Genomic DNA, 14,507 nt, shown 5'->3' with positions numbered 1-14,507 from the left:
GCCACCTGGAGAGAGGTACTGAAGAGAAGGGTAAGGACAATGGAGGAAAAGCAGTGGTGTGAAAGCTGTCAACAGTGTGTGAACAATGTCCCCAGGTGTCTCATAAAAGGAGTAATAAGGCGGGGTGGGGGGGTGGATAATCTTGCAGAGTTGAATGGTTTCTTTCAATTTGCAAACTACTTCTCTCCATGACAGTTTCTTTAACCCAGCACGTGTTTATGAAAAATTAATGGTAAAAAGCCAGTAATTTGGGTTTGCTCAGTAAATTATATTTTCTTCATAAAGTAAATGCTGTGTGGCTATTTTTAGCATTATGTAGGTTTTTCCCTAAATGATAACCTCGGACAGAAATAATCAAATCTCATGCTTTGGGGATTAATCTGATTCCCTGCAAGGGTATGGATAGAAATGATTTTTATTTTTTTTTATACCACTGTACAGGTTTTACTGTGAGTGGATTATGGCTTTTCCTCCCCCTAAAGCATCAGGTTTTCATCCTTGCCAAAGACTTAACAAGCACCACTTGTGATTGAACAGTGGCCTTATGTGGCAAACTGTGCCAACACAAACCTAAATGTATTTGGTGCAGCTGTAGAAGAAAAATAGACCTGCAGACCTATATAGTGTGTGGGCCAGATAATGATTATTTGCATTCTTACACTAGCCCAGTATTACTAGTGATAAGGCAAGGATTTAGGGAAACATTGCTATTGTATTGGGGAGCTCAGGAGACCGATATGGAGGAGAGAATGGGACAGGCTGTAATGTAAAGCTTTAAAGCTCCGAGTCTCATTCCCTAATTTGTCACAGGTTTCCTTGTGACCCTCACTCAAGCACTTGCAGTCCATGTGCTACTGATTAGAATCTATTTATTTACTTTTAAAGGTGTGATCCACGGCAATTCTGTGGCTCGCTAGTCAAAATGCCGAAGCGGTATGAGGCAAATGCTTCCCTGCCTTCCAGGCTGAGTGTTACCATGGGGTGATGCAGCCCAAGTCAAAGACAGAGGAGAGGGAGAGCTGGTGCCCAGTACAACTGTGTCCTGTTCCAAACAACTGCTGAGTGTGGGCCTGTGGGAGGCTGTTCTGTGATGCAAGAATTCGCCAAACTGATGTGATGCAGCACAGGGATGTGCCCACGCTTGGCAGCCAGGGCAGGTGGGTTGCAATTTTCCCCCCAGAATTAAATTTGCCAGACCAGCTCAGTTGGAAGCAAAACCAAGCTGCATTTACAAGCAAAAACTACAATCCACAATGAATGTGTACAAATATACAGTATTTACAGACATTTCCAATTAATGAACAGCACAATGACTCCCCCTGGCCAAGGAACCAGGGGAAGCTACTAGCTTCTCTCTTCCTGCCCCTGCCCTTCCCCAGCTGTATGAAAAGGACAAGAGACAGAAGCAGAGAAGTTAATACCAGTCACAACAAAAGCAGTGCAGTCAAGGTCAAGCACAAGCAAGTTAGTATCTGCCAGCCTGACAAAGCGAGAAGAGAGAGATTGTTTTGGTACCACTAGTGTTAAGTCCCTTATTCTCTTCCAGTGGGATTGTTTAGAACTATCTTTATTTTCCTTTTTACACCCAATAGTAATTTATTTATATTTTACTACTTTCTGTTCAAGATCTGTGAAAAATTTGTAAAGGCATAGCCTGAAACTACCACACCATGGCTGCACATTGCACCGATCCTGCCTCCAAGCGCAAACTGGCAGCAGTATGCGTATCGTTTCACCTAACTGCATTTATATTGGTTTAGTAACTTCTTTGGGCTGTAGGGCAAGAAATCAGCTGGATCCAATCCTGAACTAATAGATCTGATTTTTAAGTGAATACAAATAATAATTGTTTTTTTTTAGCATTACCCCTCTGTGCTCTTGATAAGCTGGATGCTCTCAGCAGACCCTTAGCACAGGCACCTCTCTCAAGATGTACCTCTGCCCCTCTGACTGTTGCCAGGGTCCCGCAGCATGAGCACCACTGTCCCCCTTCTCCCCTGTCAATATGTATATACATACATCTACAAATGCATGCTACAAAGACTACAAAAGCAGCAAATGTAATAATGTGATCCAACTGTTCAGTGCTAGGCTCGGAAGAAGTGTTTTTCTGCCATTATGTGAAAATTTAGCGTGACTGGAACAGAGTCTGCATTTGATTAGGCAATTTAAGAAATGTAAGAGACTTCATACTGTAGGGCAGTGCTGCAAAACAATTGCTCGGAACATGTTCTAAAATTGGTTTGTCTTCACCAGATTTCCATGTGTTTCTGCACGACATCTCACACACGTGGCAAGTGTCTGCATTTTGGTGTTATGGTAAATAAAAGCAGCCTTTTAAACAATTATTCCAAATGCTGGATAGCCCGGGGGGAGGAGAGAGGGGAAAAAACCCTAAACCAAACAAACAGAAAAGGAAAGAAAACAAACAACAACAACAACACAACCACCAAACAAACCCTGCAGAACTCTCCATTTACTTACCAGCCTGGGAATGACATTTTATAACACATCCTTTTACTGGTGTAGTTAATCTTTAATGCTTAACAAGATAATAACAATCATTACCTTGGAGATCAGGCTTCCTCCAGGTTTTTCATGTCTGCGTTTTGTATATGTAACTGATTGTGCCCAGGAAGGTGGCAGAGCACATGCTTTGCATATGCAAATAGTAACTGGGTGGCCGGCTACCAGATTTGTCCCCGCAGAAAAACCCAAGACTAGTTAAAAACACATTGTTCCCCACTCTCTATAGGCAGCATTCCCGTGGGCAAAGCTAGCTGACCATTTTAGCTCCAAGAATGGCATACTGACAATACTAGCACAGTGCATAAGATGCTCTGATGTTTTTCTTTCCAGTTGATAGTCCTCTCCTGTCTCTCCCCTCGCATTTTCCAGCAGCCATTTACTTTCTCTTTGAAGTAAGAGCTGTGGCATGCGTCAGCCTATTCCCCAGCAGCAGCAGCCCAAGCCAGCAAGCCCCGTGCTCCAGCAAGGCACGGCGCTGAGATGCTGGAGGGATGTTTATAGCAGAGGAGAGCAGTGGGTGGGAAGAAGCAATGCTTTCTGGAGTGAGGTTGACAGCAACATTGTCTGGGGCGCAGCCTGTTGAACAGCAGATGTGCCCTCTCCACAGTGCAAATCCTGCTTTTTCTTCGGCTGTCTTGCTTGTTGGGGCATATTCTTTTCCCCAAACCTCCCTCCCATTTCAAAACATCCTGTTCACTTCATCCTGTAGGCAAACCCTGGGCTCCAGCCAGGTCAGAAATGGGCAGCATTTATCGCAGGGATCAGGGCTGGAGCACTGCTTCTGGGGAAGGCTGCTTTCTATACTGCTGGGAGATGGTAGGGCTTGCAGACAGGAGACCCAGGGGTGCTGCCAGCAGCTTCCTGAAGGCTGTGGCGTCAGCTGGGCTTGTGCAAGTTGTGCCTGAGACCTTTATTATGTCCTCACCTGCAAATACTAGTTTATACCTGTCCCAAAGCTGCCTTATCAGATGATGCCTAATCATGCTGAAATGAGTGGCAGTTTTGCTATGTAAATCATGTACTGTAGGCTTGCAGGAAGAACGCGAAACTTACTTTGCTTATGGTGCTCACTCACATTTGTAGCCAACCCTCCAAGAGGGAGGAAAAGGTAACTTTGGTCTAGGTTTTAGGCTGTAGAATGGGGCTGAAGGGACTGCTTGGTTGCTTCCAAACCTATATCCTGTATGTACTGGTGTAAGTAATTAGATATCTTCACCATTGTAGTTTAATAGTTCTCTCTAGTTTTCAGGATAAATGTATTTCAGATGAAAAAAATCACTCTCGGAAAGGACCAAACAGCTCTGGCACAGCCTTGAGCCAAAGGCTCTCAGGAGTTCCCCCAAGGAGCCCCATCTTCACCCAGCAGCGTGGCATTGCTTTCCTTGGGTCGAGGTCAGGGCTTATGCTATCAGTGCAGCCCATGGCCAGGAGTGAACGGAGATCAGGGCTGAGAGTATAGAACAAAGCCTGAACATCCGTGCTTTGGATCTTCTCTGTGCCACTCCTTGGACACTTTCACTAATACATTTAGCATTTCCTAGGGCAGTCTCAGCTGGGCATGAGCAGTTTGAATTAATAAAGTGCAGGCCTACTCAAATGGTGAATCCAGAGCATTGCTTAAGTTAAAAGTACTTTTGTGCTTTATCACCCGACAGCTCTACCCTGGCAAACGTTCAAGGGGAGCATATTCTGCAGGAGCTTTGTAAAACAGAACAGATTTGACCATAGATGCCAGCGATATCAAAGGTTGGGTTTAGCTGGAGGACTTTTGATTCACCCCAGTAAGGGAAGGTAGTTAACTTTCACTCTCAAAAATTACCTTAAAATAAGCATAATTGAAGTGATCACTTACCGTTTGCTCAGCATTTCCTTTCCTGCTGAAACAACTTCATGTTCAAGTAAATTTTTGATCACAGGAGAATTTAGACCTCAAAGTGCATCTAATCAACCACTAAACACTTGCATCATTAAAAGTCATCCTATCCATTTTGCAGGCGTCCTGTCAGCTCATTCTACAGCAAGAGGGGTGCGCTTTCTGTGACGCTAAAAGCCTGCAAACAACTGAAGTGTAACTAGCAGTGCCATAAACCAATTAAGATGAAAGCTGTGATACTCAGTGGTAGGGTTTCATCACTTTAATATTAAACTATCTTTTTTTACCTTGGCACAGATCAAGAGGTGTTAATGCAGAATCCTTAAAAGAAGCCAAGCATTATCTTAAAAATAACAGACCTGTTATTTGCGTTTTCACACTCAATTAGTAGCAGAGCTCCAACTATCCTAATTTTTTTCTTCAGAGCTGCAGATGTTAAGGTTATAGAAAGTAAGGATGGCTGCATGGTGCAGGTTTAAATTTGAGTGTACCTTTATAGGACAGAAACAGGACAGTTTTTCTTACCCACTAACTCTAACATGCTATAAGTTCTTAAAAGGGACAAGAAGAATTAAGTACATTTCTTTTGTAATAACCACAAATGTTTTCCTGTGTCATTTGATACTTAGCTGAAACAATCTGTCACCAAACTTCATAATGTGGATTTACCACATCACAAACAATCTGAGACTTCAATGTACAGTAAACCCTGTGTCGGGCATTGCCTTCAGGAACCTTTGTGGAGCCTGCCTTCATTAGCAGGAACGCATTTATAGTGAAATGCCCTTTGGGGGGAAAAAATAGCAAGAAAATCACACTTGCATTGATGTTGGCTTGTACCCTGCTTTGGGGAAGACTTAATCACACTATAAAGAATTGCATAATTGGAAAACTAAAGTATAGATAGAACCTAAAATGGGAATCTAATCCCTGGCTTCTCATATAATAGATACTGATACAGGTTTTTAAGGCAAACACTGTGTTCTGTGTGGAAGGTTTTCTGGCTCGTAAGCCGCTGTTACTCGTTATACCTATTTCACTCCTTGAGACACTCCTTGGTCCTCCTTGGGACCAAACCCAAAAAATAAAGGGAGGACAAAGAATTGTTTGTTCCCTTTCTAGAGTTCAAGCCATGAGGCCCTGGGCCGTGCTGATCTTATATTTTGGCTTGGATACTAGAAAAAAAATGCTGCACTGTCATGTTTTGATTACCAAAGCACACTTTGGCCTGGTTTCCCCAGTGTGTGTCTCTGTTCTAGGGTTATTTTGTTCCATGCCCAGCTGGGATAAGGTGCTGTTGTGAGTGAGCATTTTGGTGCATCCATGGTTGCCAATGCATGTGTTTCTACAACAGGTCTAGGGCAGCACTGAAGGTGGTCTGTACCACCTTCATATGTTTTCTTCTAAACGTTTTAACTTCTGAAAAGCCTGACCTGCTTGACAAGCTGGAACTCAGCAACAATCTGCTTTCCTGTTATATGTAACAGTGAAGTGCAGCTGCAGCTCCTGCACCAGCACCTTTCTGGTAAGCTGTTTTCTCAGCAGCTGGCTCAAGAAGTTGGACTCCCACATGGTAGCAGTTGTCATCAGCAAGTGAACTTACCTGTGAATCCTTGTCTCCCTAAAGTGCAGTCACTGCCAGCATGCCTCTTAGCTTCATGAAGCTCAGAATTGAAACCATATTCTTTTAACCTGCAGTTAGTGAACCACTAATGATTTTGGTTGTACGCCAGAAGATAATCCCCAGGGCTGTAGTAAACATTTTTTTACCTTTTTACACTATTTTGCATCTAGATAAAAAGGGAGGTGGGTGCTAAACACAAGTAAGTTCCCTTTCAGGGACTAACATGACTTTTATTTGGTTGCAAGTGAAATCTGTGATTCAGTCTAACCTGGCCAACAGGGCTTTCTTATTTGTGTGATCTTCTGGTTGAAGAGCTTTGAAGCACTGATGTAGCCAACTGCTCAGTGCTCTGTAGCCACTGCCAGGGCATGCACCAGGGTGCTGTCTCAAAGGATGAGATGAGTGGAAGCTGCTGAGCATTGGACAGGATCTGCTTTACTCTCCATTGGTAAGGGAAACTGAAGTTTGGGCTGTAAGCCCCAAGCTTGTTGAGCATCTGCGAGTGAGTATAGGATTTTTTGTTTTATTTAACTTCTGTCTCATTATTAATGTGGTTTACACTCAAAATTTCAGAAGGTACCATGTCAGAAATGTCCTAGTTAGTGCATTTGCACTAATTAGTGCCCTCAGGGAGCCATTTGCATGCAGGAAGGAACAGAGGACAACAGGGATTTCCTGATCTGTTGAAGTCCAGTCACTTGGGGTTGCAGGAAACCACATCACATAAATTGTTTAAGCTCAGCATATTACTAATCAATTGTGCCTGTCCCATCTCAACATTATGGTTAATGCATACTTCCAAGCAGAGAGGAGGTCCTTGATCTCACCTAACAGCCTGCTTTTGCCCTGTGTCTGCTGGAGGAGGAAGATGATAGAGTCATCTAAGCCTTTTCATTGTATGTGCCTGGTTTTTAGCTTTTATTACTGCAACTTTTCACCTTTAGCTTGCCAAATTCTTCTCAAGTTAACTAACTTTCAGGATCTTTTGTTCTCACCTGTCTTGAACTTCAGCCTGGATTTGCCATGTCACAATTCTATCTGTGCTTAGCATTCTGACAAGCATTTAATGTGTTAAGGAGATATTTAAGATTTAATTATTTTTTTTTTTGGTGAATAGAAGATATTGCATCAGTCTGGATTGAAGCTATTTTGTGTGTTGCTTCTCTCTAGCTGGCTGAATGCCCTTTCCCTTCCCCCTCTCCTCTTTTACATGGCAGTGCACAGAAAGATGATTGATGGAGTGTCACCAGCACGTTGTCAAAGGCTGGAGTAGATAAATGGGCAAGAAACAGCAGCCTGTTCCCCTTCATGTGTGATTGTTTGAAGGAGGGCTCATATTTTAACAGAAATTATATCCTGCTTCCCTGGATTCCCCCAATCAGGAATTGAAGAATGTGATTCATATCTGAGATTGAAAGGTGCCAACCACAAAGAGCCAGTTTATTACTTGGGACAACTGCCTATCACTTGACCAACAGCACTCACCCTGAGGCCTGGTTCGGTCAGGCTGCTGTCCTCCTTAGTGATGTGGATTTGTGCCATCAGTTAACATTTAAACCTCTCTTTCTTTGTATTTGCAGACACAACTAGTTATGGCATAGACCCAATGGCCAGAAGATCTAGCTTTTCCACTGGGGTGACACTGGCCAGTTTGCCTATGCTGCATGGAATAGCCACATGTGACCCAAAGCAGCTCAGAACCTTCAAAAAGGCTTTTTTTGTGCTTGGCTTCGGTCACAAATTTATCCTCAATCTGTGCCTCAGTTCCCCAGCTGTGAAGTGGGGGCAGCAATAGTGGTAGTTTCCAGACTGGCCCTTGCTGTGGGTTGTTTCCTAGCAGAAATGCTAGGAATGCAATTTGTAAGAGAAATTTATCAAAGACTGGTCTGAATCCTGGCTGGGGAAAAATAATCAAACCCAGTGTATGCAGTTGTTTGCTGCATTTTCTTGAAGGTAGACGTTGCCAGCATTTCATAATCAGCCATTCTGGTCCAAAAAGACACTTCAGCATTGTTATTTGTAGTCCCCAGTAGTGGCCTCCATTAAAAGGTTTGAATGTGGCAAGAATTAGGCCTTTCACACCAGCCTATCTGTGTCTACCAGAAGCATACACCTGGCTCTCAGGAGCCCCTGTTCCAAGGGCTAGATGGAGCCCATTTTCCTGATTATGTAGGGAACAGCTGTTCTTCCAAGTTTATTCTCTTTTCAGTGGCTCTGATCTCAAGCCTGTGTCCAACAAGCTAAAAGGTGCATTTAAATGCTTCTTGAAGCAGGTGCATTTTCATGTGCAGCTAGGAATTGGAGCTACTGCTCATTTTGTTAATGTTTTTAAAAAGCAAAACAATAAAGATATTAATACTTCTTACCTGGCTGCTGAGAAGTGATTACCTCTGGCTTGCTGACCCAGTCCAGCTGTCTGTCCACTTGTCTCTCTTGTCATGACAAAGGTCTGTGCTTCTTAGAGATGTGGATGTTTTCTTTGATAAAGACTGGTGACAGGCTGGTGTCTAGTTAAGAGGTTGCTGAACATAACTACTCCTACCTTTTATGTTCTGCCAGTTAGTCTGTGAAGTATTTTCAGCGTTTTGGGGAGGTTTTGAGGAAGACATGAATGTAAGTTTGTTTCTGCTCTGGGTGCGTTCTCAAGGGAGATTGTGGTTCTGCATGTACAAATCTTTGCCGTGTTTTAAGGAGTATGAGGTACACCCTCAAAGTGTGAATCCAGCTGAGAGTGCTGCTGCTGTCTTTGTTAACCTGCTTTTCATTTGCTTTCTTTTTGGTTTTGGGACAGTTTGGTTTTAGGTCATAGTTGTGACCAATACCCAGCAAATTGCTCTTTTGTTCTCTGCATTCATTTCCTCAAGTCCAGAAGACAGTGTCTGCCTTTGTAAGGCAGGTTACATTTTTTTGTTGCCCCAGTGAATTCTTCCTGGACTGGATACTGAAAGTAAAGAGAGGAAAAAAAGAAACTTCCTAATGCATGCCCATGCTTGATACTGGCAGAACTTGTACAGTTCACAGGCTGTGTTCATTTTGCAGCCAAGCCAGGGTCTCTTTGAGTCATGGTGTGTGGGCCATGAGCAGCCTCATCTTCTATGCTAACTAAAGCCTACATGGCTGGAAGAGCTTCTGGCTCTTTGGCAATTTGTATTCATTTGTTCTCCAAGAAAATGAGGCTTCGGGGAGGACTTTTACTACGCACCTTACAATGTTACCTTGCACTGACTCAAGGTACAGTTTCTATGCCTCCCCTTTCACTTCTGTGACCAAAAAGAAAAGATTGTGTAACAATTAATGATTTGTTATTGTGTCTGGGAGCCACTGTGCTGCAGGACTTTGTTCTAATGGTGCTTTCACAAGAAAGAACTAATTTGACTAACTCTATGAATTCCAGTTTCTTTTAAGTTTGCTCATCGGTAATTTAATGCAAGATGCTTCAGCTGAAGAGGCCATGTCAGGACAAGGAAGAGCAGAGGGAAAGTGCCAGGAATCATTAGTGTTTATTAACCACTGCACTCATCAATCTTGACTAAGAGCACAGCCCATTTGTTCTGGACTGGTGGACTGAGATACAGAAATATCATTAACAGTGGAAAATGCTTCCTTTCAGGTCAGCCTATAATGGTCAGGCATTCAGACAACACCTACACCTCCATCACCAAATATTACCAGCATTTAACTTGGTCTCCTGACAGTCCAGCTCGATCTGACAATGCTCAGCAGCCTCATGGAAGGAAGAAGCCCTACCACTAGCCAGCCTCAATTAACAAATACACTGTTTTCCTTCCAGTAAACAAGACTGAAAGGTTAAGTGTTGTTGCGAAGGGCTTTTTTTAATGGCTTTTCAAATTATTAAATGATTAATACTTATGTGCTTCGCTGGATCAGGCCTGGCACTTGGTGCTGGCAATATGTACACCTCAGCAATTCTTGGAACGTCGAAATGGAAAGGCTTCTTTGTTTAGACAAAGAGTTTAATAACCAATTTCAGCAACTGCAAGGCATTGAGCTGGTGACTCAAAGCTCTGACCTATGAATCGGGGCTGAATGAATGCCTCCCAAAGGTTGGAGGAGGGAGTAGTAGTACATCTGCCAGGTTTCTAATGAGAAATATGACCCCTGCCCAGACCACTTGTGGTCATTAAGGATCCCATTTCACTTTCAGATGCGTTTGCTTGCATCCTACCCAAATTGCAACTTGAGTAGTTACATTCTGCTTACTAAAATATCCCTGTGGTTTAATTGGAGAAGTTGTTTCCCATCCCCTCTTAAAAGCTTTGTTGTATAATGCTGTGGTGCTATTGTAGCGTGTGCTGTATAACCTACAGAGCACACACATAGAACCCGCCAGGAGAGCGACAGTTGCTACAGTAGCAAATAAAATTAGGGGGAAAGTGGCATCTTGGGAACCCAGTCCAGCACTGTGCCCTCATTTGAGTCTCTCGCCACCCTTGCAAAGCATGTGACAAACGCTGTCACGCTGCAGAGGCAGGAGTTCTGCATTTATTTTGCACATATGTAAATCACTGCATAAGGCAAAGCATCCAGAGTCTGTTGCAGTGAGCACGTTGGGCTTAGTGTTGTGATGGCAAAGCCTGGAAACAAGCAGTGATTTGAAAACATGGCATGGATGTTGAGACAGATTGTGTGTGTCATGACTTTTTGTAGATAAGATTTAGGTATTTTACGGGGAAAGGGTTTTATTGGATGACATTCAATGATAGAGGGGATAGAAAGAGATTGCAGTTTAATTAAAATTCTAATCCCAAGTTTGACAATTTTTCTTGCCAGGTCAGCAGCCTGCATGTTCTGTTTGTGATTCCCCTGAATTAAATGGGCTGACAGTCGTCATCTTCTTCAGAAATGCCTGTAAATCCCGCTAAAAATTAACAAACATCAATATGTTTCAGAGCAGCTTTGAGTAGGGATATGTCACAACAGCAGTTTTCCATCAGTGTACATCCAGGAGCCTTTCCTAAGCACCAATTTAGTCCGCTGCTGCCAGTGCTCAAACACAAATGAGAAGACCCTTCTTCTGCGGTAGGAAATTGTTTACTGTCCTGTGCTGCTGGCGTCTCACTGGTGTGTTCCTGTTTTCCAGGTAGCTAAAGAGTGTGGCCACGAAGGTAGTGCGCTGCTTTTACCAGCCATGAGGCTTCCTTTGCTTTGTGCCTCCGTGATGCTGCTGAGTCTGTCCCAGTGCCGAGCTGTCAGCTTCCCTGAGGATGAGGACCCTATTAACGTTGTTGATTACCACTGTAAGTAATCTGCAGCTGCTGCTGACAACTAGGGAAAAAGTTGCAATGTTTTTTTCTATGTTTTTTTAATTGTTGGGTTGTTTGTGGGTTTGGGTTTTTTTCCTTAGGAAGTTTTTAAAAAGTCTTCCTTCGTTTCAAATTGAAATGTGTTTACTGGCTTTGTATCTTTAATAGAACACTTAATCATTCTCTTAAAAAAGCAATCAGAAATACAGCAATAACTTCAGGAAAAAGAACATTTGCTGACATTAGCCATCCTTTTCTCATTTATATTCAAGACATTACTCAAGGAATTTAGTTTAAACCCTTCTACACCTAGTATATACAGCTAATCAATGCCATATATTGATTCTTTAGCTCTATAATCCTGAGTGATGGTGTAGCCCATTTTTACTTGCAGATTCAAGGCAATATCCAGTATTTAGAGGACGCCCTTCAGGCAATGAATCTCAGCACAGACTGGACTTCCAACTGATGTTGAAAATTCGAGACACACTTTATATTGCTGGCAGGTAATTTTCCTTCACTCACTTCATTAGATTAAAATTCTTTTCTCTTCTGGTTTTGCATTTATGTGTAAAATTCATTTAGAAAACTCTGCAGAATATGATAAAAATTAGAATTGGGGAAGGACTTCCCAGAGAAATACATCACATCTATGGCCAGTGCATGAAAATTGGATTTGAAGGCTGCAGTTACTGTAGTTATGCTAAAACCAATGATCAAATACTCTTTTCCCTCTTTTATATTACTGTCCTGATAAAAACCTCTCCTGATCATTTTAAACTTGGACTGACACATCAAGGGTGTTGGAAGTGAGGATAACCTGCTTGAATCTTTACAGTCCAGATTAGTTTGCAACAGAATGGAAAGAATAGCTGGACATTGCAGGTGCTAAGGACCACACCAATAAAAATCAAGACCATCCCATGTTGCCTATGACCAACCTTCTCCGATTTGTATTAAACACAGAAAATCCATCAGCATTTCATGGAAGCTTCCAGTTTAACAAGGCAGTCTGAAAATAGATTTAGCTTATCAAAAGCAAGGACAATGAATTAAAGAATTTACTTGTGTCTTTCAATTCTTTGCAAACAGGGACCAAGTTTACACTGTAAACTTAAATGAAGTTCCAAAACTGGAAGTTACTCCAAGCAAGGTGAGTAACGAGAGGTGCTGGCAAGGCAAAGGTGTTTTCTTCGGGTTCATTTTTGTTACAGATTTTTTTTATGGAAAGGAAATCAAATGTTCTTTTCTGGTTTGATTTAACAGAAATTGACATGGAGGTCAAGGCAGCAAGACAGAGAGAACTGTGCTATGAAAGGCAAACACAAAGTAAGTTCAGCACATACATTATAGAAAACCAGCACTAATATTTATTCTGTGTGTGATGGCTGTGATTGATACATCTTACTCTCTTTTTCAGGATGAATGCCATAACTTCATTAAAGTCTTTGTTCCAAGAAACGATGAGATGGTGTTTGTCTGCGGAACAAACGCGTTTAACCCTATGTGCAGATACTATCGGGTAAGAATATGGAAAATGTCTTTAATCTGTTCCTGGGTTTGCCTGCACCAGTTATGCTACATAGCAAACACATCCAGTGTGATTGGAGAGTGCTTCAAGGTGAAATAAAAACAGACAGAAGCCAGTGTGCTGAATTTAGTTTTGCAGAAAGGCAATGTTTTGCTTTTTGTGCCAGTGTACAAAATGGAAATGACACTATCACCCATTTATTTGTCTTCTCTAGCTGAATACTTTAGAGTACGATGGGGAGGAAATTAGTGGTTTGGCCAGATGCCCATTTGATGCCAGACAAACCAATGTCGCCCTCTTTGCTGGTAAGAACTTTTTGCTTGTAATGAGTCTAAATGATTAATGGCATCAAAGGAGCCTGAGAGCTTTTAAAGCAAGCACAGGAAAGCTAGAGGTGTCTTGGTGCCCCTGCTCTTACATTTTTTTTTAAAGGGCTTCCAAAGGATTAGAAGCTGACCTGTTAATAAATAGGTTACAGCAATCTGGGGAAGAGTGGCAATAAAGAAATGGGGAAAAATACAGGCTAGTCAGAATTCTGTAGATTATCAAAGGCCTCTTAATACCACGTTTTCAACTTATGTTTTAGATGGAAAATTGTATTCGGCAACAGTAGCAGATTTCCTGGCAAGTGATGCTGTTATTTATCGCAGCATGGGGGATGGATCTGCCCTAAGAACAATAAAGTATGATTCCAAATGGATCAAAGGTAATTTTGGGGGGTATGTTGCCATACACATTCAAAGTCTAATTTCAGTGGCACAGAGGGTCAGGTACTTCACAGACAACGTGCTTCACACGTGTTCTGCAATGTTAGCACATATGTAGCTTTCAGTATAGTATGACTGCAATAACAAAGCAGTTTAATACAAACAAAGTGATTTGGGTTTTTTGTTAATTGCATCAGTGAATAGACCTGCAGTTGCACAACACCTTAGCTGAAATGTGGTTTCAGTGATGCCTTTCTACGTTCCATTAGCCAACATTAAAGACTTCATGTAAGCTCCAGTGCACCCCCACTTGGACATCCTAAAGGGTCTGGAAGACTGGAGCTCATGTTACCTCTTATGGACCTGTGGAGAAGCCACCAAGTAGTTCTTTGAAGTAACCCTCTCCTTGCTCTTTCTTACAGAACCACACTTCCTCCATGCCATAGAGTACGGGAACTACGTTTATTTCTTCTTCCGAGAAATTGCTGTAGAGCACAATAATTTAGGCAAGGTGGGTACAGGCACAGCCAGCTGCCAGGGAGCCATGACTTGTAGCAGAATGAGATAATCCTAAACCAGCATCACTAACAAGCATAGTTTACAATATGAAGCAGAGGCCAGAATGAAGTTTGCATGGTTTTCCTGGCGTTGTCATTTATGGGACTGGGTGTGAAGGGAAATAGAACAGAGCATTCTTCAACCAAAAAGTTGTTTCTGTTCCCCGTGCCTTGCTGGTGGACAGGCTCGCTACAGGTATCTGAGTATCACTGTTGCCTCAGTGCTGCTGTTGCCTTAACGCTTGTAGCAAGTAATGGAAAATCTGAGGGGTTTTTCATGCTTATTAAAGAAACAAAAGAAAACGACACAAAAGAAGAGTTTCAAAGAACTTTCTCTAATGTCCCTGGATATTGAATAATTCAGTCATGCCAGCACAGAGTATAATACTCATTGCCTCACCATGGAAGGGTATTCTATAATA

General features: G+C 42.3%; 1 protein-coding gene across 8 annotated transcripts in view; it reads left to right on the top strand.

The window, feature by feature from the left end:
- Positions 1–14,507, top strand: part of SEMA6D (semaphorin 6D) — a 136,738-nt gene that overhangs the window by 112,037 nt on the left and 10,194 nt on the right. For all 8 annotated transcript variants that reach the window (XM_009897246.2, XM_054169244.1, XM_009897243.2 and 5 more), the window contains exons 2-9: positions 11,128–11,284; positions 11,685–11,796; positions 12,383–12,443; positions 12,557–12,619; positions 12,711–12,812; positions 13,036–13,126; positions 13,408–13,527; positions 13,951–14,039. In XM_009897246.2, the coding sequence (XP_009895548.1) occupies positions 11,176–11,284; positions 11,685–11,796; positions 12,383–12,443; positions 12,557–12,619; positions 12,711–12,812; positions 13,036–13,126; positions 13,408–13,527; positions 13,951–14,039 (747 nt within the window). In that variant the 5' untranslated portion in view covers positions 11,128–11,175. The remainder of the gene's footprint in view (positions 1–11,127; positions 11,285–11,684; positions 11,797–12,382; positions 12,444–12,556; positions 12,620–12,710; positions 12,813–13,035; positions 13,127–13,407; positions 13,528–13,950; positions 14,040–14,507) is intronic.

The sequence above is a fragment of the Dryobates pubescens genome, chromosome 17, assembly GCF_014839835.1.
Source record: "Dryobates pubescens isolate bDryPub1 chromosome 17, bDryPub1.pri, whole genome shotgun sequence".
Taxonomy (NCBI): Eukaryota; Metazoa; Chordata; class Aves; order Piciformes; family Picidae; genus Dryobates; species Dryobates pubescens.
This window is presented reverse-complemented; position numbering and strand designations above follow the sequence as displayed.